This window comes from Pristis pectinata, chromosome 30 (assembly GCF_009764475.1).
Source record: "Pristis pectinata isolate sPriPec2 chromosome 30, sPriPec2.1.pri, whole genome shotgun sequence".
Lineage (NCBI taxonomy): Eukaryota > Metazoa > Chordata > Chondrichthyes > Rhinopristiformes > Pristidae > Pristis > Pristis pectinata.
The window spans coordinates 23147802-23173913 of NC_067434.1; the positions used below are offsets into that span (position 1 = coordinate 23147802).

Sequence of the window (26112 nt, forward strand, 5' to 3'; positions counted from 1 at the left end):
ATGATTACATTTGCATTGAGAACGTATGGAAGAGAAAATTCTGATATGGAGCACAGCTGGCAGTCCTCTCCATCACAACACAAACCCACTATTGTATCTTTTGTGAGGAAAAAAAATGATGAAAGATCATTGACCTGAATGTTAACTCTGTTTGTCCATTCCATGTATACTGCCTAACACAAGTTTCAGATTTCTAGCTTTCAGTTAAGATAAGATATCTTTATTAGTCACACGTACATCGAAACACAGTGAAATGCATCTTTTGCGTAGAGTGCTCTGGGGGTAGCCCGCAAGTGTCGCCACGCTTCCGGCACCTACGTGGCATGCCCACAACTTCCTAACCTGTATGTCTTTGAAATGTGGGAGGAAATTGGAGCACCCGGAGGAAACCCACGCAGACACGAGGAAAGCATACTCCTTACAGACAGTGGCTGGATTTGAACCCGGGTCACTGGCACTGTAAAGCATTATGCCAACTGCTACACTACCATGCAATTAGGAATCCATGTGTGTTCCAAAGGTGATCTTAAGTAGAAAGTGGTGGTGATCCACCTTCTCAAAGTACTGTGGTTATACTGTTGAAGGAACTGCAACATTGCTAATTTAGACCCAATGACAACAAAGGAACAGCAACATATTCCCAAGTCAATGTGTGTAACTTGGAGGGGAGCCTGTATTAGGTGCTGGTTCAAAGAGTGCCCAGGGTAATTGAAAAGCCAAGGAGATGAGTGCTGCTGGCCATGTTTAGCATCCTTTCCTGTGGCCAAGGCAAGCAATGGGTGCTTATCTACGTTTTATGTTGGGATTCCATATCCCATTAGCAAAGTGGATTGCTTCATCAAGCCTCCATCATACACAAGATCAGGGCAGGAGTTTGCAAAGTCACTCACGCATCTTGCCATATACACACCTTGGAAAGTCCACAAAACCTCGTTTGTTCTATAAATGGTCCCCCTTCCATGATCGGTATGAATACACGTCACTGTGGTGCAATATTTATTCCTCAAGCAGAAGTTCGAGTGTTTGAAGATGAATCTTTGGCCAACTCATTGTTGGATACAATTACTCCTGACAGGATTTCAGGCACCAATTCCCTTTCCAGACTGTTTGAAAGTTGTAGCAACCAAGAATTTTCCTCAACTTAAGCTTGCTGGGAGAGCAATATGTTCATGCAGCGGGAGTGAGGCTTGACCTTGGAAGTACAGCCAATTCCCTTCACTTTAGGCAGGGAGCAATATTTAATAACCCCGGCAGCCACAGAAACAGTTTGGATTTTTGATTAAGGTAAATGAAATTAAAAACAGTTAATGTGGTCTTGTCCCAGTTGTTAATATTTGGCTCCTGTTCCTTGCACTACATGGTTAGTATAGAAATATAGTACATTCAGAAACCTGTTTGGTTCCCTGTTTCTGATCTTGGCTGGCCATTTCACTTTGCAAGATATCATGCAATGACAACTGTGCCGTGAATTTTCATATTTTGCTTTTTCTTTTTCTTTTGGCAATTAAAGCCAAAATGTAGAAAGTACCTGAAAGTGGATTAAACTTGGTTATGGAGCATTGACACAACTTTGATTGAATAGCTTAGAAACTTGTCCTCAATCTGTGATGTAGTGGCGAATGTGAGTTGTCACCTGGCTTCTGAAATTTGGTTCTGTTGAAGCCAATGGATCAACGCTTCACAGACGGGATTCAGCATGTTTATAGTCGTACATTTTGCCTATATAACCAAGGGTGGATTTCTGCTTCAGTGTGTAGACATCTTCCTAAAATGCATTGAAAAATAAATGCAAGCCTCTGGAAAATAATGTATCCATTGTTTGTAAAAATCCTCCATTGGAATCTCCATCAACTTCTTTCCATTTTTTTAATACTAGTGAACATTTCTAACAGAGACTTTCCTTGTAACAGTGATAGAATTTGGGTGTCATAGAGTTGCACAGCATGGAAACATGTCCTTTGATACACCAAGTCCTTGCCAACCTTCAAGAACCCATCGACGCTGATCCCATGTTTATTCTTCCCACATTCTCATCAACTCCCCCCAGATTCTGCCACTCACCTATACTGGGGCAATTTCCAGTGGCCTGTTTACCCGTCAACCTGCACGTCTTTGGAATGTGGGGGGAAATTGGAGTCCCCGGAGGAAACCCATGAGGTCACCAGGAAGAACGTGCAGACTCCACACAGACAACGTCGAGGACCAGGACTGAACCCAGGTCACTCAAGCTACTAGGCAAGATCGCTCTGGCTCTGCCAGGGTCCCTTCCCTAGAAGAGAGGAAGGGGTAATTTCAGTGCAACAAGATTAGAGGCTGCTTCCATTATAAACGTGGAAGTGAATTTATACAAGGTCCTACCCGGTTATGGACACCCCGTACATATGAATGAGCTTTTGGGAGACCCATGGGATGGATGGGGATGGATTTGCCTGCTGCTATGGGGCTGCAGGTATCTGCTGTGGGAACAGGACATTTCCACGTGCCTTCTCTCCACACCCCCTGAGCTGCAACAAGCGGGGGCTGGGAGGAGCGGCGCAGACCCAGGAGCGCTGTGCAGAATCACTCACTCACTCGCTCGCTCACTGAGGCTGGCTGGTGGCCACTCTTCCTGCTCCTGCTCACCCACACACTCGCTCACTTCTGACTTACAAACACTTCGGGTTATGCACAGTTCTCAAGAATGGAACCCTGTTGTAACCTGGGAACTTCCTGTAAGGGGAATGTTTTTAATAATAGGCTTGGCACACCGTGGTCTAAGATTCTCCTTTTGATCATCAGCTGATGTGTTAGCTGTGACTCAGTGGAAAGAACTGAATCAGAAGGCTCCACGTTCACATCCCTTTCTATACACTTGAACAGAAACATCTACTTTCCAGTCCAATGCGGGACCGAGAGAGTGCTGCACTGCCAGAGGTGCAGCCTTTCTAGTCTCTCAGGTATATGTGAAAGATTCCATGGTGCCTTACATAGAACATAGAGCACTACAGCACAGTAAAGGCCCTTCGGCCCACAATGTTGTGCCGACATTTTATCCTGCTCTAAGATCTATGTAACCTTTCCCTCCCATATAGCTCCCCATTTCTCAATTATTCATGTGTCTATCTAAGAGTCTCTTAAATGTCCCTAATGTATCTGCCCCCACAACCTCTGCCGGCAGTGCGTTCCATGCACCCACCACTCTGTGTAAAAAAAAAAACTTACCCCTGACATCCCCCTTATACCTTCCTCCAATCACCTTAAAATTATGTCCCCTGATGTTAGCCATTGTCGCCCTGGGAAAAGATTACGAAAAGATTTATCCCAGATGTGCTGGCTGGTGTTTATTGATCTTGCTGTGTGACAACCGGTTGCCATATTTCCCACACTACAACAGTAACTACACTTCAAACGTATTTTGTTGGCTGTCAAGCACATTAAAATAACCTGAAAAGGACATGAAAAGCACCTCATAATTGTAAGGCTTTCCTTTTGCCACTTGTGCCCCTGTGCTGAATTTGGATTTCCACCCACAGCTCAGTGAGGAATGCCACGAGGATGTCATTAAACTGGAAGGGGTTCAAGTTCACTGCCACGGGCACACGTACCCAGGGTGTAAATGCCACAAAAATTAGCTTTTTGCAGCAGCAGCACAGTACGTTACACACATGACAAACATCAATTAACATAAATTATACATAACTTACACAATAAAATTAACATAATTACATTAGTGCAAGTTGAGGGAAATCTAGTCTGAGGTAGAGTTAGGGTCTTCTGCGTTGGTTCAAGAACCTGATGGCAGTGGGGAAGACTCACAAGGATGTTACTGGGACCGGAGGTTTTGATTCATAAGGAGAGGCTGGATAAGATGGGACTTTTTTCCCTGGAGCGTAGGAGGCTGAGGGGTGACATTATGGGGGTTTATAAAATCACGGAGGGGGGGACGTAGATAAGGTGAAAAGCCACTTTCTTTTTCCCTGGGTAGAGGAGGGCAAAAGTTTAAAAGGGTCCTGAAGGGCATCTTTTTCACACAGAGGGTGGCATGTATATGAAACGAGCTTCCAGAAGAAGTAGTGGAGGTGTGTGCAATTATGACATTTAAAAGACATTTGGGCAGGTACATGGATAGGAAAGATTTGGAGGGATATGGCCCAAACGTGGGCAAATGAAACGAGCTCAAGCAACTTGGTCAGCACGGACATGTTGGGCTGAAGGGCCTGTTTTGTGTGCTGTATCGCTCTATGACTATGAGAGATTGACTAATTGGAATCAAGCATTAATCGGTTCTGATGAAAGGCCTGAAATCCCTGGCTTCTCTCTCCACAGTTGCTGCCTGACCTGCTCAGTGTTTCCAGCTATGTTAGAAAATCGAGCATTCTGTTCACCTTAAGCAAAATCAAAACAAAATAAGAATCCAGTGCTGGTTTATCAGCCAGAAATTTTAATCCTGTGTTCTGTTGCTGTTGTAGGCTCAAAACATATCGAACACCATGAGTGGGTTTGGTTCAGGACCACCGAATATTGGGTTTGGGGCACCTCCCAATCAACAGCCAGGAGCTCCATACGGAATGTTTCCAGGCCAAACCAACCAGCCTGGCGCTCCACCCTACAATCCAGGATATCCTGGTTCCACCCCTGGATATCCGCCAAGCTCTGGCCCTGTCCCTGGATACCCCTCGGGCCCTGCTCCAGGATTCCCCTCGGGGCCTGCTCCAGGATTCCCCTCGGGCCCTGCTCCTGGATACCCCTCGGGCCCTGCCCCTGGATACCCCTCAGGCTCTGCCCCTGGATACCCCTCGGGCCCTGCTCCAGGATACCCCTCGGGCTCTTCTCCAAGTTATCCATCTAATACATCCCAAGGATACTCTGCTACGCCTGGTTCAACTGTAACCCCGTCTGCAGCTCCAGTGAAGGTAAGGGGTGGCGTGATCTGAAGATGTTAGGTATGAATGTTTCAATTGAAGTATTTCACTTGCTTAATGCTTTTTTTTTCCAACTACTGAAACCATGAACATGTACCTCACGGTAGCATAGCAGTTAGCGTAATGCTATTACGTTCCAAAGACGTACAGGTTAGGAATTGTGAGCATGCTATGTTGGCGCCGGAAGAGTGGCGACACTTGCTGGTTGCCCCCTGCACATTCTTAGCAATGCAGAAAGACGTATTTCACTGTGTGTTTCAATGTACGTGACTAATAAATAAATACCTTAATATCTGATATCTTATGTCACAACAACATTTGTGGTGAGAGAAGAGCAGAGACAAGCAGACGTAGTACTGGGCAGCAGTGAGAAGGAGAGTTGTATGTAACGTGACACACGTTAGCACCTGTGGAAATCTGGGCCCATGGGCAGTGTCAGTAATGAGCCTTGGATTGCCCCTGGGTTTTTACAGCAAGTGTCCAAAACCAAACCCTGGGGGAGGTCCTTGAGAATCTCTTCCGATTCAGCCAGAGGAAGCGTTTGATGATGTCCTAAGTGAGTGGTTCTCTGCAGCTCGAGTACCTGCGTTGCCCTTCCAATCATAGAACAGTCTACTGCCTTTTCTAGCTTTAAGGTAATTCAGTGATTTATTCTGTTCTCAAATGACTGGAGTTGAGGAATCAAGAACTAGAGGGCACAGGGAGGGAAAAGATTTAATAGGTACCTGGTGGGGCAACTTTTCCACTCAGGGAGTAGTTAGTACATGGAACCAGCTGCCCGAGGAAGTGGTTGAGGCAGGTACAATAACACCATTTAACAGACATTTGGACAGGTACATGGATAGGAAATGTTGGGCCAAATGTGGGCAAACGGGAGGAGCTTAGATGGGAATCTTGGTCGGCATGGACCAGTTGGGCTGAAGGGTCTGTTTTCACTTACTCTATGGCAGCCCTGGTGTAGAGTTGCTGAGATAATGGACAAAAACCCTTACACGTTCAGAGTTCTCTTTCATGTTTCACACTCACGGTGAGCAAGGTTGTTGAGAATGAGTGAGTTCTGTAGGTACGAAGGAGCACTACTGGTGTTCAGCCCAGGTCAATGATAATTGTGGTGGGGGGTGGGGGTGGGGGATCCTTGAGAAAATGGCTTCCCACATGTTAACAAGGTGGGATTGATATTTTTCTCTTTAAAAAGTTCCTTGGTATTTCATCCCAGGTTGGCTCAGAATTTGAGGTAAGCTTACGTATGTGCCTTTTGAGTTGATTCTCTCAAATAACTGCATGCTGTGCTGTGCTGAATCCCTGTCAGCTGATTCCCTTGCTGAGCCTGTGGGTATTCCAATACTCTGGCTGGAAGGTTCCTCTTCTCTGTAAAGCTGTTGCATGAACGTCTACAGAGAAGGGGAGGGATGTGATTTACTGCCCTCCAGATGTTACTACTGGATGCCTGATATCTGAGGTGATTGGGCAGACAGAACTATACTGGGGGAGTCCCAAGTTATAGTCACAGCTAGCTCATTTGGGAGTGATCACTAGATGGTTTCCTTCCCAGAAAAGATGGTGGGAATTGGCAGTGGATTGGAATCAGAATGAGAAGTCATGACAAATCAAAGAACAGGCGCAAGTTGAGAAACTTCCCATCTTATCTCTCGTGTGGAATCTTAAAGTGGCTTAATACCTTCAAAAAAATGTTGAGAGAAATGAAACATATGGCTGCATGTAATAGGTTGAGTGATATCCTGGCTTACCGAGGAATTGCTCCATGCACGTCAGGAGTCAGTAGCACCTAATCCAGCAGTTTCGGCGTTAATGGAACAGATTGGTTGAGATGTTACAAGATGGTCTCGGTTACATTTGAGATGTTTTCTCATGCATGTGTGTGTGTTTGTTTGTGTGACAGACCTACCTCCTAGATTTGCTTCTGGAGGCTGCTATCATTTAAGGAGCTTACCAGAGCAAAACACAGCAGATGCTGGAAATCTGGAATTAAAACAAAAAATTGTTGGAAACACTCAACAGATCAGGCAGCAACACGGAGGAGGAAACAGTCAGTATTTGCAATGAGAGTTCTTTGACCCTGCTTCCCCCTCCAATGGTGCTGCCTGAGTATTTCTACCATCCGCTGTTTTTACCCAGGGAGTTGCTGTACCTCTGAGATCAGAGGTCCCTGATTCAATCCCATGTCTATGATAGCAAAATGTTTGCTTGGGTTAAGGAAGAGAAAATGTATCAGAGTTCTTCCTTCTGATCATGAACTGTTGACCTAAGCTGACGAATGGGGAAGAATAATGTATTGCAATGGCACTGTGGCCAGTTGTGATGGCTGTTCTGGACCAATAGTCTGATCCATGAACATTAGTCTGATCCATGGATGTAAATCTGACCCATGGACATAGATCTGACCCATGGACGTCGGTCTGACCCATGGACGTCAGTCTGATCTGTGGACATTGATCTGATCCATGTATGTTAGTTTGACCCATGGACATAGATCTGATCCATGAATATTGGTCACTTGTGAAAAGTTTCAGCACCAGAAAAGGCTGCAAATACTCAGCTAGTCAGGCAGCATCTGTGAAAGGAGAAATGGTTAACATTCCAGGATAATGACCTTTCATCGGAACTGAAGGGTCATCAATTAGAAACATGAATTCTTGTTTCTCTGTCCACAGTTGCTGCCCGACCTGCTGAGTGACTCTTGCATGTTGTGTTTTAATTCCATGTTTCCAGTATCGTCTGATTGTGCTTTTGTGAGAATTTACAAAATGTGTTTGAAGTTGAGGAGGATAGAGTAACTTTAATGCATGCTAATTCATTTTTCTACGTAGTAACCTCCTATGATTCATATCTATACACACAATTCCTTTTTAGTCAGAATGATGCAGTGTAGGAGGAGGCTGCTTTACCCATCATCCCTGTACCAGCTCTTTGAATGAACTATCCAGTAGACAATAAGAAGTGGAAATAAGAGTAGCCCATTCAGCTCCTCGAACTTGCTCTGCCGTTCTCTAGGGTCATGGCTGATCCAAGTAGTCCAACTGCTCTGTCCTTTGTCAACAGCCCTGCAGTTTTCACGGTTCAATTTTAAGCATTAAGAGGGAAAGTATTTAAAGAAACTAAATTGCTAGTCATAATTGGATGGAAAATTATGCAGATTATGGAAATACTTCTGCTCTGCAGCTGGAGTTATTTACACAGTTGTAGATTAGTTTAACAGCTGGGCTGCGGAAGGGAAAATGTGACAGTAGAGTGACCTGTGAGCTTAATCTAAATATCAGGGAGCTTGCCAGTATGTCCTGGAAATTACTGGTAAGAACGTGTTGGAAAATAGATGCTTCATCTCTAAGTATGAACATCAGTCGCCGAAGTGAAGTGACCAGCAAGAGGAAAAGGTTTTAATGCTACAGTTGATGAAATTGTTGACTTATTAATTTTAAAAGAAATAATTACACTTTTGTTCAAACACAGAAGTAGAGATTTTCTTGCTTTCTGCCATTTAGGTTTTTAATCTTCTTGAGGCATTTAAAATTCATAAGGGGATGAACAGTGTTGGATCTGAGAGGTTGGACAAAGGGAGTTGGGTCACTAAAGAATGAGGTGAAGAGAAATTTCTTTACTTGGAAAGTTGGGAACCTTTGGAATTCTCTGCCCTGGAGAGCGGTGGATGCTTAGTTATTGTGTGTACTCAAGACTGAGATCGGTAGTTTTTTGTACAGCGAGGGAGTCGAGGGATATGGGGGTCAGATGGGAATGTGGACAAGCCACAGTTGTGACAATGATTGGCCGAGCAGGATCAAGGGGCTGAATGACCTTCTCCTGTTATTTGTTTTTGCCAAATACACAAATGCTGAAATAACACAAACAGCTAGAAAACCTCATCAGGCAGCATCTGTGGAAAGTGAAGCCGTTTACATTTTGGGCGGATGAATCGTTCAGACGAAATCTGAAACATCACCTCTATTTCTCTCTCCACTAATGTTTCCTGACCTGCTGTGTGTTTTTCCAGTGGGTTCTGTTTTCCTTTCTGTTTATAGCAGATGTTAGTAATACTGTGGTAAGTCACAGATAAAGATCGGATTCAATGAGCCTTACCATGCAGCACACACCTAGTGTGATAGGAACACGTCTGAAGCGAGTTCACACAGAGTAGTCTCACTTCCTCAATCTGCACTTTAGTGCAGAACAGAACCCTTCAGTAACCACGGAATCCCCGGAAAGACACAGAAATCTCACCACAAGAGCAGACCAGATCAATGACATCATCCCTTAATTGATTGGGTTTTAAAGGCTTAAGGCATTAAATAAAACATTATTTTACATGAATTTTCCCTCTTGGCTAAAGAGAACTGTCACATTTTGGATTTTCATAAATTCCCTACACAGAATTTTTCATCCCTAAGTACAAAAGTTAATTGAAGCACATGCTTCACCAATATCTCAGAACTACAGAACACCAATATCCCAGAACTACATTGTTAAATGTGATTGCAAAAGTTCTCTCATCCAATACAGAATTGAGTTAGGTGAAGCTTTAGTCAGTAATTGGGAGTTTTGATTTGTTCTGAACCAAACCCATACATTCTTGCATTGTATTGGCCGCTGCTGATTAAATTGTCAATGAATCTGAGATGTTTAATCAGCTCAGACTGATACCTGAATGCCAAGGGTTATTTGACAAGTGCAGATTTTCCTTTTATTCATTTGTTGCCGGGATATGGATGTCACTGGCGATGCTGACATTTAAAGTTAGTAAATTGGTTTATTATTGTCACATGTGCGGAGGTACAGTGAAAAACTTTGTTTTTCATGCCATCCATACAGATCATTTCATCATATCAGTGCATCAAGGTAGTACAGGGAAAAGCAATAACAGAATGCAGAATAAAGTGTTACGGTTACAGAGAAAGCGCAGTGCAGGCAGACAATAAGGTAGATTGTGAGGTCGAGAGTCCATCTTATCGTACTAGAGAACCGTTCAATAGTCTTATAACAGCGGGGTAGAAGCTGTCTTTGAGCCTGGTGGTACGTGCTTTCAGGCTTTTGTATGATCTGCCCGATGGGAGGGGCGAGAAGAGAGAATGTCCAGGGTGGGAGGGGTCTTTGATTATGTTGGCTGCTTTACCGAGGCAGCGAGAAGTATAGACAGAGTCCATGGAGGGGAGGCTGTTTCTCATGATATGCTGAGCCGTGTCCACAACTCTCTGCAGTTTCTTGCGGTCTCGGGCAGAGCAGTTGCCATACCAAGCCATCTGGATAGGATGCTTTCTGTGGTGCATCTATTAGAAAAATTGGTGAGGGCCAACGGGGACATGATGAATTTCTTTAGCCTCCTGAGGAAGCAGAGGCGCTGGTACACTTTCTTGGCCATGGTGTCTACGTGGCTGGACCAGGACCATCCCTGAAGGGAGGAGTTCATTAAGAGTCAACTATGTTAGTGGGCCCTAAGTTGCATGAAGAGTGTCATGGTGGTGTAGCAACTACTGCCACTGCCACACCGCTCCAGGGACCAGGGTTTGATCCCGCCATCAGGTACTGTCCGTGCGGAGTTTGCTGGCTCTCTCTGCCACTGTGTGCGTGTGTTCTGGGTGATCCAGTTTCTTCCCACTTCCCAAAGGCTTGCAGCTAGCTTAACACTGTAAGTTACCTCTCAGCGTAGATTAATGGCAAAAAGAATGAAAGGGAAGCCGTTGGGTGTGTAAGTAAGTATAAATGGCAGAGGTGTAGAGAAATAGAGAGAGACTGGGTCAGATAGGATCGCTCCCCTGGGAGGCAGCACAAACCCACTGGGTCGCATTCTGTGTTTTTGTTACTGTATAGATAAGAGAGCCAGATGGGGTAAGGATGGTACGTTTCTTTCCATGAAAGATATTAGTGAACCAGATAGGTTTTGAAGACAACATGATGGTCTGGTGGTTAGCATCACTGAGACCAGATTTTTTTAGGATTCCTGATTTACTTAATTAGCTGAATTTAAATTCCAAGTGACAACAGTAGGATTTGAACTCCTTGTCTTTGGATCAATGGTCCAGTAATTTAACCACTGCACTACTGCACTAAGATCACACAAATTGGGGTTGTACTTTTTTGGAGTTTAGGAGGGGTGACTTAATGGCAGAAGGAATCCAAGGGGAATAGGTGGATGCCAAAGTTTTCAGATATTTATGAGTACTAAGAAGACAGATTGAAAAACTGTTTTCATTGGTCTGGAACCAAAGAACAGAGTCAGAAAATTGGAGCCAGATCTTTTGGGAGTGAAATTGAGAAAAAAAATTTCACATGCAGACAGCAAATATTTGGAATGTTCTTCCAAAAATGGCAATTGATGCAAGATCAGTGGTTAATTTTAAATTTGCAATTGGTAAATTTTTATTAGCCAGCCATTAAGAGATTTCGCAAAGTGGTGGGAAAATGTGGTTACGTCACAGATCTTGAAACTGGCTCCCAACAGAAGCCAGTTCCATATGTGGGTTGTAAGTTCTGATAAAACGCTCCAGGCACTATCCTCCATTGCCAATTTTGAGCTGCAATTGCTAGGAGAATGTAAAAGTATATTTTTTTTGAATCAGTGCAGATGCTGGAAATCTGAAATCGAGGGAGATTTCTGGGAACACTCGGCAAGTCAGGCAGCATCTGTGGAGAGAGAAAAACAGAGTCAGTGTTTCAGGTTGATGATCCTTTGTCGGAACTGGGGAAAGAAAGGGGGAAATAAAAGCTAGTTTTAAATTGCAGAGAAGGTAGGGGGGAGGGAGAGATAGGACAAAGGGAGTATCTGTGGTTGGGTGAGACCAGGATTGTCCTGGGGCAGTCAGAGGGTAAGGAAGAAGGGCGATGAGTTGCACATCGGGGTCAGGGTGTGGTAATACACGGGGGAAGCAACAAAGAAAATTTCCAAAGCTAGACCAATATCGCTGCAGATGACTTACAGTGAAAATGGTCAGTTCTGATACTGGAAGAGAACGCAACTTATTGGGAGTTGAAGAATTTGATATGGAGTCCAAAATGCTGTAGCGTGCCCAGACAGAAGGTGACGTGTCACTTACTTTGGGCCTTACTATAACGATGCAGGAGGCCGGAGACAGATCACATTGGGGGTGGGAAGGGGAATTCAGGTGGAAAACAACAGGGAGGCTCAGAGTTTCTGCTGCAAACTGAACACAACACACTGGACAAGTGACATCTCTCACTTCCATAGCCTTGCACTCTGTCTGTAACCTGGCCCAGTACATTATCCAGGTGAAAATAATTTACTTATATTTGCTGCATGTAAATAGTGTGTTTGAAGTGGTTCTATTTAGAGCAACAATCAGGTCAGGTATTGAAATTATAACCTTGTGGGCCCAGGTCAGCTTGGATTGGATTGGGTTTTAATCGAACCCTCCAGCTGATGTGTCCGCAGTGATCTCGTCCTGTGGTGGAACAGGCTTGAGGGGCAGAGTGGCCTTCTCTGTCATGCACCAGATGATGAGGTGATGCAAACAGCCCTAGGGGGTGAAAATCTTGCCCACAATCTCAGCTGCAAAACCACTGGGGCTTGACACGAACTTGAAGATGCATATTTCTCCTCTGCTCTGCTCTGATCTCACATGCATGTTTTGTGTTTAGCCTGTCAACCGGGGGACAGTTAGAGAAGCTGCAGGATTCGATGCTCTGCGAGATGCCGAGGTCCTGAGGAAAGCCATGAAGGGGTTTGGTGAGTGAATTCTTAGTTGTAAGTTTTCTAATTCAGCTGGAGCCTGGAGTGACCAGTTACTTGGCCTCTGGGCTGCAGAGGAAGATGTCACCCATCATTACCTCCTCCATGCCTTCTGATGACAACCTGCTGAGAAATGCTTGTGGACGTTGGTGGGTTGGGTGTGATGCCTTCCATGGTTGAACAGCTGTGTATACCTGCTGTTAACGTCAAGTATTCTGGCATGAGGGGAAAAGCGAGAATATAGAGTTAGATGTCACATCAGCCGTGATCTCAGATTTGAATGATTCTATCTCATCGAAGCTAGAAGAGGCTGGAGGGACTGAATGGCCTTTTCCAGGCCCCATGTGATGTGCTGGATGATGATCCATGATGACACTTCCCCCGTTTCAAGGTACTTCATCTGTATTGACTTTCTTACAAGTGCTTTCATTTTATGTAGGTCAGCACAGTGCTGTTACGTGCAGTGAGTGAAGCTTCTAATTTGATCATTGGCCATAATATCTGAAAAGCTTTCTGCTCCTCAAGGAGAGAGAAATGAGCATTAAATGTGCATAAAGCCCTTTCTTGCATTGAGCAACAGGTCCATTTTAACTGCTTGACTGATTTGTAAATCTTACTCCGCTGTGCACATATAAACATACAATAAGTTGAGGATGTTGCAGGGACCCAAGGGACTGAGTTACAGAACATACAACATTACAGCACAGTACAGGTCATTCAGCTCATGATGTTGTGCCGACATTTTATCCTGCTCTGAGATCTATCTAACTCTTCCCTCCCACTTAGCCCTCCATTTCTCTATCATTCATGTGTCTATCTAAGAGTCTCTTATATGTCCCTAATGTATCTGCCCCCACCACCTCTGCAGGCAGTGCGTTCCGCGCACCCACTGCTCTCTGCGTTTAAAAAAAACTTACCTCTGACATCCCCCTTATACCTTCCTCCAATCACCTTAAAATTATATCCCCTCGTGTTAGCCATTTTCACCCTGGGAAAACGTCTCCACTCAAAATATGCCTCTTATCATCTTGTAGACCTCTATCAAGTCACCTCTCATCCTTCTTCGCTCCATAGAGAAAAGCCCTAGCTCACTCAACCTATCCTCATAAGACATGCTCTCCAATTCAGGCAGCGTCCTGGTAAATCTCCTCTGCACCCTCTCTAAAGCTTCCATATCCTTCCTATAATGAGATGACCAGAATGGAACACAATACTCCAAGTGTGGTCTAACCAGAGTTTTATAGAGCTGTAACATTACTTCGCGGCTGTTGAACTCAGTACCCTGGCTAATAAAGGCCAACACACCATACACCCTCTTAACAACCCTATCAACGTTCGTGGCAACCTTGAAGGATCTATGGATATGGACCCCAAGATCCCTCTGTTCCTCCACACTGCTAAGAGTCCTGCCATTAACCTTGTATTCTGCCTTCAACTTCGATCTTCCAAAGTGTATCACTTCACGCTTTTCTGGGTTGAGCTCCATCTGCCACTTCTCAGCCCAGCTCTGCATCCTATCAATGTCCTGTTGTAACCTACAGCAAACTTCTACACTATCCACAACACCACCAACCTTTGTATCATCAGCAAACTTACTAACTCACCCTTCCACGTCCTCATCTAAGTCATTTATAAAAATCACAAAGAGCAGGGTTCCCAGAACAGATCCCTGCAGAACACCACTGGTCACCGATCTTCAGGCAGAATACGCTCCATCTACCACAACCCACTGTCTTCCCTGGGCGAGCCATTTCTGAATCCACACAGCCAAGTTTCCCTGGATCCCATGCCTCCTGACTTTCTGAATGAGCCTTCCATGAGGAGCCTTACTAAAATCCATGTCGCAGAGAGTGTTTAAGCAGGTTGGGATTGTTTTCATTGGAGTGTAGGAGAATAAGAGGTGATCTTATGGAGGTGTATAAAAGCATGAGGGGCATCGAGAGGGTGAATGTGCACAGTCTTTTCCCCAGGGGTGGGGAATCAAAGAACTAGAGGGTATAGGTTTAGGGTGAGAGGGGAGAAGCTTAATAGAAACCTGAGGGGCAACTTTTTCACCCAGAGGGTGGTCGGTATGTAGAACAAGCTGCCAGAGGAAGTGGTTGAGGCAGGTACATTTAACAACATTTAAAAGGTACCTGGACAGGTACATGGATAGGAAAGGTTTAGAACGATATGGGCCACATGCGGGCAAATGGGATGAGCTTAGATGGGAGTCTTGGTCGGCATGAACCGGTTGGACAGAAGGGCCCATTTCCATGCTGTATTACTCTAAGTCCTCGTTATCTGATAACTTACTCTCTAGGGATCCACGCTCTGGTGAGGGCTACTGTGTATCGTTGGATGGCTGAGTTGGGGTCCAGCGTGTGGTCTGGGTGTACAGCTGGAGCTGGGGTCCCCAATGGTTGTGTATTCCAGCTGGAACATACCTAGAAGTTGTTATCTCCATGGAGAGATTGACCACTGTATGTCAATGCATTCTTAGTGTCGTTGCCAGCTGCTTCGGTAGGATCCAGCCTTTTTGGTTATCTGCTGGAAGTCTGTGCACTGTACATCGTGAATAGCAAGGACTTGGTTGGAAACCCCAGTGCAGTTAGCTTACTTGTTCAGACGGGAACATCACACAAAACTCATTCTAGGTTGTTGGTAAGTGGGAAGGGCACAGTGCAAAAGTAGTGTCCTGGTTCTTGAGCAAACACATAATGTCATTAACGTTCCCTGTCATCCCCTTTTCATTATGTTCATTGGGCTTTTGGCCATTTAATCCTGTACTAAATCAAGGCTGCACCTGCTCTGCCAGATGGTGTAACTATTGTGAAGAGCAAGGGAGTCATCCTCGGAGTCCTGGCTTATGTTTATCCCTCTATCAACAACATTGAAGCAAGTCATCTGATTGTTTTGTGGTTGCTGTTTGTGGAATCTTGCTGTGCACTAGCAGCTGTGGCATCTCCTGCATCACAACTCCTCAATCGGTGCTCTGTGGTCTGTGAAATGTGACAACCTGAGGTTGCAAACAGGTGTTGCATTAATGTCACTTCCTTCTGCCTTTCTCCTTTCCTTGCGTATGACAGCTCCTTTCTTACGTTAGAAACAGAATTGGAACTTCCACCTCTCGGGAGAAAAATCTTCCCTGTTTCTGAGTGACATTTCACCAACCTGTCCCCACCCAGCAACATTTCCTATGCATTTTCTTTAAGTCAATGTTTGGAATTTATCCCCACTGGGAATGTGCAAGCTCAATTCTCAATGAAGTTTAAATTGCCAACAAGGAGGAGTGATTTTGAGTTCAGGACATGGAGGTAAAATGATGTAGAAGTTGATCACTGCCCCACGTTCCCCTGATCTCAATGTTTTAACAAAATAGTGGCACAGAAATGGGCCCTCAGCTAACAGATGCTCTCTGCGACCCTCATTTTAACCAACCCCACTGACGCTTTAACCAACCCCTCCCACCATGGATGCTGCCTGACCTGCTGAGTTCCTCCAGCACTTTTTGTGTATCGCTCCAGATTCCAGCATCTGCAGAATTTCTTGTGTCAACATTTCCTTCCATTCCTTTACCTTTAAATGCTGTTCGAACCACTCCCTCGCATTCTGCATTCCAAATTCCAACCACTCCTTAGATAGGGAAGTTTATCCTGGATTCTCTAATGGATCAGGTTGTCATGATGCTGCCAAGTTCTGGTCTGCCTGTAAGTGGGAGCTGTGTACTGACATCACCATTCAAAAATGCATCGATCAATGTACCAGATTATAGAACTTCCTTGTGGTTGTAGCTGGGAGGTTTTGAGGTAGATGTAGAACGTGCGGTGTTACTAAGTATGTGTCCCTCTGCATTTGTGTAATTTGTTGCTATTGAAGTCAAAAGAACTTTGTTTTTACCACAAAGAGTTTTGTATGATGTTTGTCATTAAATATCTTCACATCTGACCTTGTTAAAGTCTGCATGTATGTACACGTATAATTGGGTAAGGTGTTCAGTCAGTTGAATAGTTAGTGATCCTAGTACTCCATGTAAGAAAGGCTTTTAATCATAGGAGTCCTACAGCATTGAAACAGGACATTTGACTCCACTACATCCATACCGCCCAGTGGGCACCCATCCCTACTGACCCTGTCTCCTCGCACTTGTCCTATAGCCTTCTATGCCTTGGCGATTCAAGTGCTCATCTAGAGACTTTTTAAATGCAGTCAGTGACTCTGCTTCTACTGCTTTCTCAGCCAGTGTATTTTAAGTATCTACCACCTTCTGGGTGAAGAAGGTCCCCCTTGTATCCCCTCTGAATCTCTTCCTCTTTACCCTAAATTTACGTCCTCTAAAATACAGGAAGGAGGTAGAGAGCCTAGTGACATGGTGTCATGACAACAACCTTTCCCTCAATGTCAGCAGAACAAAAGAGCTGGTCATTGACTTCAGGAATTTGGAATGCAGAATGCGAGGGAGTGGTTCCAACACCATTTAAAGATGAAGGAATGGAAGGAAATGTTGAAGTCAATAGCACGCGCTCCTATTTACATCAATGGTGCTGAGGTGGAGATGGTTGAGAGCTTCGAGTTCTTAGGAGTGAATATCACCAATAGCCTGTCCTGGTCGAGCTACATAAACACCACGGCCAAGAAAGTGCACAAGCGTCTCTACTTCCTCAGAAGGCGAAAGAAGTTCGGCATGTCCCCGTTGACCCTCACCAATTTTTATAGATGCACCATAAAAAGCATCCAATCCAGGCTTGGTATGGTAACTGCTCTGCCCAAGACAGCAAGAAACTTCCCAAGATAGTCTGAGGTGTGGTTTGAAGGGTGGCACAACATGGTTGGCCGAAGGGCCTGTATTGTGCTGTATTGTTCTATGGTTCTATGGAAACTGCAGAGAGTTGTGGACACAGCCCAGCACATCACGGAAACCAGCCTCCCCTCCATGGACTCTGTCTGCACTTTACTCGGAAAAGCAGCCAATGTAATCAAAGACCCCTCCCACCCCCGACATTCTCTCTTCTCCCCCCTACCATTGTGCAGAGGATACAAAAGCCTGAAAGCACGTACCACCAGGCTCAAGGACAGCTTCTACCCCACTGTTATAAGACTATTGAACAGACTTCTTGTACGAGAAGATGAACTCTTGACCTCGCAACCTCCCTAGTTATGGTCTTGCACCTTAATGTTTACCTGCACTGCACTTTCTCTGTAACCGTAACACTTGATTCTGCATTCTGTTTTTGTTTACCCTTGTACTACCTCAATGTACTATGTGATGAAATTATCTGTACGGGTGGCATGCAAAACAAAGTTTTTCTCTGTACCTCAGTACGTTTGACAATAATAAACCAATTATCAATTATCTACCCCTGATAATGGGGAAAAGTTTCCTGCAATCTGGAAGAAGAAAGGACTGCAGATGCTGGAATCTGGATGGAAAAAACAACGAGATGTGTCCTGACCAGAAACGTTGACCGTCTGCTTTTCTCCACGGATGCTGCCTGGCCTGCTGAGTTCCTCCAGCATCTTGTTGTTTTTCCTACAATCTACCCTATCTATACCCCTCATAATTTTAAATACCTCAGTCATGTCCCCTCTTAACCTGAAAACAGGTTGAGTGAACTCGGCTTTTTCTCCTTGGAGCAACGGAGGATGAGAGGTGACCTGAGAGAGGTGTATAAGATGATCGGAGGCATTGATCATGTGGATAGTCAGAGGCTTTTTCCCAGGGCTGAAATGGTTGCCACAAGAGGACACAGGTTTAAGGTGCTGGGGAGTAGGTACAGAGGAGTCGTCAGGGGTAAGTTTTTTACTCAGAGAGTGGTGAGTGTGTGGAATGGGCTGCCGGCAACGGTGGTGGAGGCGGATACGATAGAGTCTTTTAAGAGACTTTTGGATAGGTACATGGAGCTTAGAAAAATAGAGGGCTATGGGTAAGCCTAGTAATTTCCGCGGTAATTACTAGGCTTTGTGGGCCGAAGAGTCTGTATTGTGCTGTAGGGTTTCTATGTTAACCTCCTCTGCTTCAGGGAAAACAGACCCAACTTCCCCAGTCTCCCCTCGTAACTGAAACTCTCCATCCCAGGCAACGTCCCTGTGAATCTCCTCTGCACCCTCTCCAGTGCTATCGCATCCTTCCTATGGTGTTGTGACCAGAACTCATATCACATGTAGTGGATTCAGTCTCCGCCTCGTGAAGACCAGAGTTTTCCAGGTGACCCGGCCAAGGTTTCTCACCACAATCAAAATAAAAGGTCTTTTGACTGTGGAATCCAATGAATATGGAACACCTACAATACAGGATGTATTTGATTGGCAGCTCTCTCCTATAATGGCATATCTAAGAGTTATAGAGTGCTCCTGGGAATTATATTTACAAAGACAAGGTGACATTTTATAATTGGTATTGGTTCATTATTGTCACAAGTACCAAAATACAGTGAAAATCTTTTGTTTGTGTGCCATCCAGACAGATCATTCCATACATAGGTAAGTATGTGAGGTAGTGAAGAAACACATGGAGCAGTACAGCACAGGAAAAGGTCCTTCGGTCCACAGTGTTGTGTCAATCTAATTAAATTAGTAATTAAATGTCCTACTAAACTAATCCCTTCTGCCTAAATGTTCATATCCTTACATTTCCCGCACATTCATGTGCCTATCTAAGAGCGTCTTGAACCCCTCTATCGTATCTGCCTCCACCACCACCCCTGGCAGCACATTCCAGGCACCCACCACTCTCTGTGTGGGAAAAAAAGCTTGCCCCACACATCTCCTTTGAACTTACCCCCTCTCACCTTAAATGCATGCCCTCTGGTATTAGGCATTTCAACCCAGGGACAAAGACACCAGCTGTCTACTCTGTCTATGCCCCTCATAATCTTATAAACCTTTATCAGATTTCTCCTCAGCCTCTGCCTCTCCAGAGAAAAAAACCCAGGCTTGTCCAACCTCTGCTCAGAGCACATTCCCTCTAATCCAGGCAGCATCCTGGTGAACCTCTTCTGCACCTTCTCCAAAGTCTCCACGTCCTTCCAATCATGGGGCGACCAGAAATGAATGCAATATTCCAGATGTGGCCTAACCAGAGTTTTATAAAGCTGCAGCCTAACTTCTGACTCCTGAACCCAGTGCCTCGACTAATAAAGGTGAGCATGCCATATGCCTTCTTTACCACCCTATGAACCTGGGTAGCCACCTTCAGGGAGCTATGAACTTGGACCCCAAGATCCCTCTGCTCATCAACACTGTTAATGTTGATGGTGGGCCGAAGGGCGTGTTTTGTGCTGTATGGTTCTATGGTTAAGGGTCTTGCCATTAACAGTGTGCTGTCTCTTTACATTTGATCTCCCAAGGTGCCACACTTCACATTTGGCTGGGTTAAACTCCATCTGCCATTTCTCTGCCCATATCTGCAACTGATCTATATCCCGCTCTATGCTTTGCTGGTCTCCTACGCTATCCACAACACCAATCTTCATATCATCTGCAAACTTTCTAACCCACCCATCTACATTTTCATCCAGGTCATTTATATACTTCACAAACAGCAGACATTCCAGAACTGATCCCTGCGGAACACCACTAGTCACAGACCTCCAGCTAGAATAAGTCCTCTCGACCACTACCCTCTGTCATCTATGGGCAAGCCAATTCTGAATCCAAACAGCAGAATGCAGAATATAGTGAAGTGCAGTGCAGCTGGACAAATAAAGTGCAAGGGCCACAACAAGGTAGATTGAGAGATCAGCAGTTCATCTTTAATGTATGAGAGGTCTGGTCAAGAGTCTGATAGCAGGATAGAAGTTGTCCTTGACCCTGGTGGTAATTTTACCTGGGGTGAACTTTGCAAGCCCTTGTACTTGTACATAATTATAAGTCACCCTGTTACTATTATCTGTCTGCACTGCACTTTCTCTGTAAGTGTTACACTATATTCTGCATTCTGCTATTTTTTCCTTTTGTACTACCTCGATGTACTTATGTATGGAATAATCTGTCTGGATGGCACATAGGCAAAGTTTTTCACTGTACCTCGGTACATGTGACAATAATAAACCAATTTACCAACGTATGCAGTTGCTATTGAAGAGTTCTGCACATTTCACATGTACAGCGTGACCCAAGCAGTTGGCAGAGTCACTGTGAGATTTTCGTGGGATCGTTATTGTGAATGTTTGATGGGGTTATTGCCCCTTCCTGATTTTGAGGTCTTCTGTTTTTCAGGCACAAATGAACAAGCCATCATAGATGTTGTTGCTCACCGGTCGAATAAGCAGAGGCAGCAGATTGTTCTGTCTTTTAAAACAGCCTATGGGAAGGCAAGTACCTCTGATCGGCATTGTGTAGTTAAAGCACACCTTTGTTTGCTCTTTACTGATATGAGTCCATCTGCAGTCTCGCTGCTGTTACTACAGTAGAGAATGAAGGGGAGAAACTTCAGTCCTGTGTTTTATCTTCTTGGGTAGGCACTTTGTTCCCCAAAAGAGTTTGTGGTTCTCTTCTATACATGAGGGACCCCCTCCCCCCCCCCCAGTGTCCTGTCCAGTATACTCAATATCACTAAAATAGATTTTCTAGTCCTTGTCATTTTTTTAAGCTTGCAGTGGACATTAGCTCCCCCACTTCCTCTGTTACTACAACCACTGCAATTCAGATAGTTGTAAAGTGCCTTGGAGAGTCTTGTGGTTGAAGAGGGCATTGTGGAAATGACTGTATCCCTTCCCTTTTTCATGGCCTTCCTTGTACTGTTGGGCAAGGAAACGTTCTGATTTATATCCTGTGTACCTGCACATTGTGGAGGCCAATTCATGAACATTTACTGCACTCCAACAGGGCACTGCTATTCAAGAGTAACTGGCTGTGGGCACTCTGAAAGGTGCTATGGAAGTGCAAGTCCTCTTTTTGTTAAAGATCCTCAAAGCCTAGCTTGGTGTGAATTTTTACTTTGCTGCACATTAACTGTGGTTTGATGACACACCTGTGAAGTATGGTGGACACTTTGCTTTGATCAAGGCTCGGTATTGGTGAGTGTTTGTTGTTGGATGTGAGCTGCCCCATATCTGGCATCCTCCACCCTGACTTTGAATCTGGTTCAACAGCTCAGTTATGGTGGGTGTGTTCTTCCAGTCCTTGGAGAGCGACATTCGATCTCAGTAAAAGGGTGAGAGTGGGGTCACCTGCCAGGTACAACAACCCAACTTAGGTGATGAGATTTAGTCTGTGAACATTGCCTGGGACTGGTCAAACTATTGGGTTAATAGCTAAAAAACCAACTGCTGGAGGAGCTCTGTGGGTCAGGCAGCATCTGTGGAGGGACAGAGACAGATGATGTTTCGGGTTGAGACCCTTCATCTGGACTGAAGGAGTAATATCCTATTCATAGTTCGTGAATTGGCCTCTAGGTTTCCCCACAGTGCAACAGGTCACTGCCCTTTGAAAGCAAGAGAAGAGAAACAGCCCATGTTTCTATCCTTGGCTTGGTGGTATCAAAAGCAGACTGTCTAGTACTGTTTTTTTTGGGATCTTGCTGTGCGCCACTTTGACCTTTCTCCTCCCTGCTGCAGGACCTGATAAAGGAGCTGAAGTCCGAGCTGTCGGGTAACTTTGAGAAGACGGTGCTGGCTCTGCTGAAACCCTCCACGCTCTTTGATGCTACAGAACTGAAAGAGGCTATCAAGGTTGGTGAGGAGCTGGCTCACAGACCCACAGGGCGCCTCAGCGGTCAACACCTTTTCCGCGGAGCGCACAGCACAGAAACAGGCCACTCAGCCCGGTGATGTCGATGCCCCACTCTGCATCTCTCTCAGCATTCCCCACTATTCCTTCCTCTCTCCCGTTTATTCCCCCTCAGCTGCATGACACTGTTCTCAACTTCCCCCCGGGAGCAGGTTATTGCTTTCTCGGCAATGATGTCCCTCCTGTATTCTTGAGCAGTGCAGTGGGTGGAGCTGCTGCCTCGCAGCGCCAGTGATCCAGGTTCGCTCCTGACCCCTGGTGCCATCTGCACGTCCTCCCTGGGGGTTCCCTCCAGGAGCTCCGGTTTCCTCCCACATCCCAAACACAGGATGGCTGGTAGGTTAATTGGCCGCTGTGAATTACTCCCAGCTTCGGTGGGTTGGAGGAGGACTGTGGGGTGTGGGGAGTGTTTATGGTCTATGAGAACGAGTAGGTAACAGGGAAATAAGTGGTGGGATGGGATTGCTCTGAGAGCTGGCATAGGATCGATGGGCCAAATGGTTAAACAAAAATGAAATATGAGATTTGCATCCATTCCAGGATGCGTTCCTGGAAAATGTTTCATTGAGCAAAGTATTATTTAATGAAAAGGCTGGGAGAAGAGCATTGTGGGCGTTTCAGTGCAGCATGTTTCTGTGCTTGGAGACTGGGCCGATGTTTGTGATGGAGTCATTGAGTTATACAGCACGGAAACAGGCCCTTCGGCCCAACTGGTCCATGCCGACCAGGATGCCCCATCCAAGCTAATCCCATTTGCCAGCGTTTGGCCCATAACTTTCCAAACCTTTACAGTCCATGTACCTGTCCGACTGTCTTTTAAAAGTTGTTTATGGACCTGTCTCAACCACTTCCTCTGGCAGCTGATTCCACATACATACCACCCTTTGTGTAAAAAAAAAGTTGCCCCTCAAATTCCTTTTCAATCTTTCCCCTCTCACCTTAAGCCTATGCCCTCTAGTTCTTGATTACCCAACCCTGGGAAAAAGACTGAGTACATTCACCCTATCTATGCCCCTCATGATCTTATACACTTCTATAAGATCACCTCTCAGTCTCCTATGCTCCAAGAAATAAAGTCTTGGGCTGTTCAATCTCTCCCTATACCTCAGTCCCTCATGTCCTGGTAACATCCTTGTAAATCTTTTCTGCACTCTTTCCAGTTTAATAGCATCTTTCCTATAACAGGGCAAACAAAACTGAACACAATACTCCAAGTGCGGCCTCACCAGCATCCTGTACAACTGCACCATGACTTCCCAACTTTTACACTCATTGCCCTGACTGATGAAGGCCAGCGTGCCAAATGCCTTCTTCACCACCCTGTCTATCTTTGGTTCCACTTTCAGTGAACCAAGTACTTGTACTCCAAGGTCCCTCTGTTCTACAACGTTCCCCAGGGCCCTGCCGTTAACTGTGAAAGTCCTCCCTGGATTTGACTTTCCAAATTGCAAGACGTGGCACTTATCTGAATTAAAAGTCATTTGCCATTCCTTGGCCCACATATTCAGATGATCAAGATCCCTCTGTAATTGTTGATAACCTTCTTCATTGTCCACCTATACCACCTATTGTCAACTGCAAACTAACCGTGCCTTGTACATTCTTATCCAAATGGTTGACATAGATGACAAACTCAATGGGCCCAGCACCGACCCCTGGGGAACAACACTAGTCACGGGCCTACAGTCCAAGAAACAACCTTCCACCAATACCCTCTACTGTCTACCATCAAGCCAATTGTGTATCCAATTTGCCAGCTTGCCTTGGATTCCAGGCGACTTAACCTTGCAGAGTGGCCTACCATGTCAAACCGTACTGAAGTCCACATAAACCATGTCTACCGCCCTGCCCTCATCAACTTTCTTGCTCACCTCATCAAAAAACTCAATCAAGTTCATAAGACTTGATTCCCCCACCTACAAAGCCATGCTAACTACCCCTAATCAACCCTTGTCTTTCCAGATTACGTATATCTTATCCCTCAGAATCCTCTCCGGTAACTTACTATCACAGATGTTAGACTTACTGGCCTATAGTTCCCAGGTTTTTCTTTGCCACCCTTCTTAAATAAAGACACAACATTTGCTACCCTCCAGTCAACCGGCACCTCACCCGTGGCTAACGCTGATGCAAATATCTCAGCCAGGGCTCCCGCAATTTCTTCTCTCGCCTCCCACAGTGGTCTCGGATATACCAGGTCAGGCCCTGGAGATTTGTCTACCTTCATACGTCTTAAGACATCCAGCACCTCCTCTCCTCTAATGCGGACTATCCCCAAGACTTCGCATTTACTTTTCCTAGATAGTGAAAAATAGATTTGTAAATTTAAGACAAGTAGTCCAAAGAATTAAGGACATTATTGCAAAAATTCACAAATGGAACATTAGTAAGGAATACCACATATTGCAACTCATCCATTCACCACTCCTAGTTTTGGTCTTGCAAGCAAATGCAAATGTGACCTCTGCCTCTGCCTCATCATAATTTGAACTCAAAATATTTCAAAGATCTCTATTTGATCATCTGTCTGCTGACCATGTAAAGTCCACCTCTTCCTGTTGGAAGTCAGTATTGAACTAAGGTCAACATATTGCACAGGTAAAGTTGGAGAGTAAAACACAACTGCAGGCATGTCTGTCACAAGTGTTTCTGGCCTCTATCCATGGAGAGGATCTTCAGTTGTTACAGCTACCCGGTAATGTTTTAACTAATTCCGGTTTACAGAAGACAATGTCTTATCACTGTCACCTGCAGGTTCCCCTCCAAGTAACACAGCGTCCTGACTTGGAAATATATCGCCGTACTTTCAACATCACTGGGTCTAAATCCTGATACTCCCTACCTAACAGCTCTATAGGAGCACCTTACTACTCAGACTGCAGAGGTCCGAGAAGGTGGTTTACCACCATCTTCGTGAGGATAGTTGAGGATGGGTGATAAATGCTGACCTTGCTGGCAACACCACAGCTGTGTTAATCGAAATAGACAGGAAGGTGCAGCAAACCATTAGTATTTCCCTAATATTCTATTTTTAAACCTGTAATCCCTGCCCCTACGATCCATTGTTGGGCTCACCTCTTTGCGAGGTAGCCCCAATCGCTTTGCATGAAGCTGCATCGTATGCTTGTGTCAAAATGACTCACAGCTAACTAAAATCCAAGTGTTGGAGGTACCGCTGATACACACAAGGCCACATTTATGACCCATCCCTTGCATTCAGTAGGCCTTATTGAAAGACATGCCTCAATGAGGGAAAAACATTTTGTAAAGTGGTTTGCTACAGATCTGGGATTGAGGGCTTTACTAGATGAATAAATAACTGTACAAATTTCCTGCAAACACTTGGCATAACATTGATGCTGCTCCCCGTGTCACACTCCATAGCCACCATAAGTGGCAAAGGAGTTCAGAGTACAGAGGCAGGTATCAATGGGCTGGTTAGCTGGGCCCAGAAGTGGAAACCAGTCCTGAGAAGCGTGAGAGGACAAGCAAGCCAAAGAAACGTGCAGTAAATCTTCGGAGAGCAAAGTGTTGAAGAACCGAAAGGTCTTGGAAATGAGTGTCACAAGATCAGAAGTGGCAGGGCAGGTATACGAGGAGCTTAGCAAAGCTCATCGCATCCACTCTTTTTATCAGCTGAGCGTAGAATAAAAGAGAAATGAAGTCAAGTTAGAACCATGGGTAACGCTAGTTTAGCTTCACTAGAGCAGTGTACCCTTCTGGTCCTCCACATCACAGGAAGAATATGATAGCGTTAGAGAGGGTACAGTACAGTGGGAATCTTGCCTAGCTTGAGGACTTTACATACGA

General features: G+C 45.1%; 1 protein-coding gene across 1 annotated transcript in view; it reads left to right on the forward strand.

Moving 5' to 3' along the window:
• Positions 1–26112, forward strand: part of LOC127584651 (annexin A4-like) — a 95214-nt gene that overhangs the window by 42214 nt on the left and 26888 nt on the right. Inside the window, exons 4-7 of the mRNA XM_052041494.1 lie at positions 4449–4892; positions 12504–12591; positions 20791–20885; positions 22131–22244. Of these exons, the coding sequence (XP_051897454.1) occupies positions 4449–4892; positions 12504–12591; positions 20791–20885; positions 22131–22244 (741 nt within the window). The remainder of the gene's footprint in view (positions 1–4448; positions 4893–12503; positions 12592–20790; positions 20886–22130; positions 22245–26112) is intronic.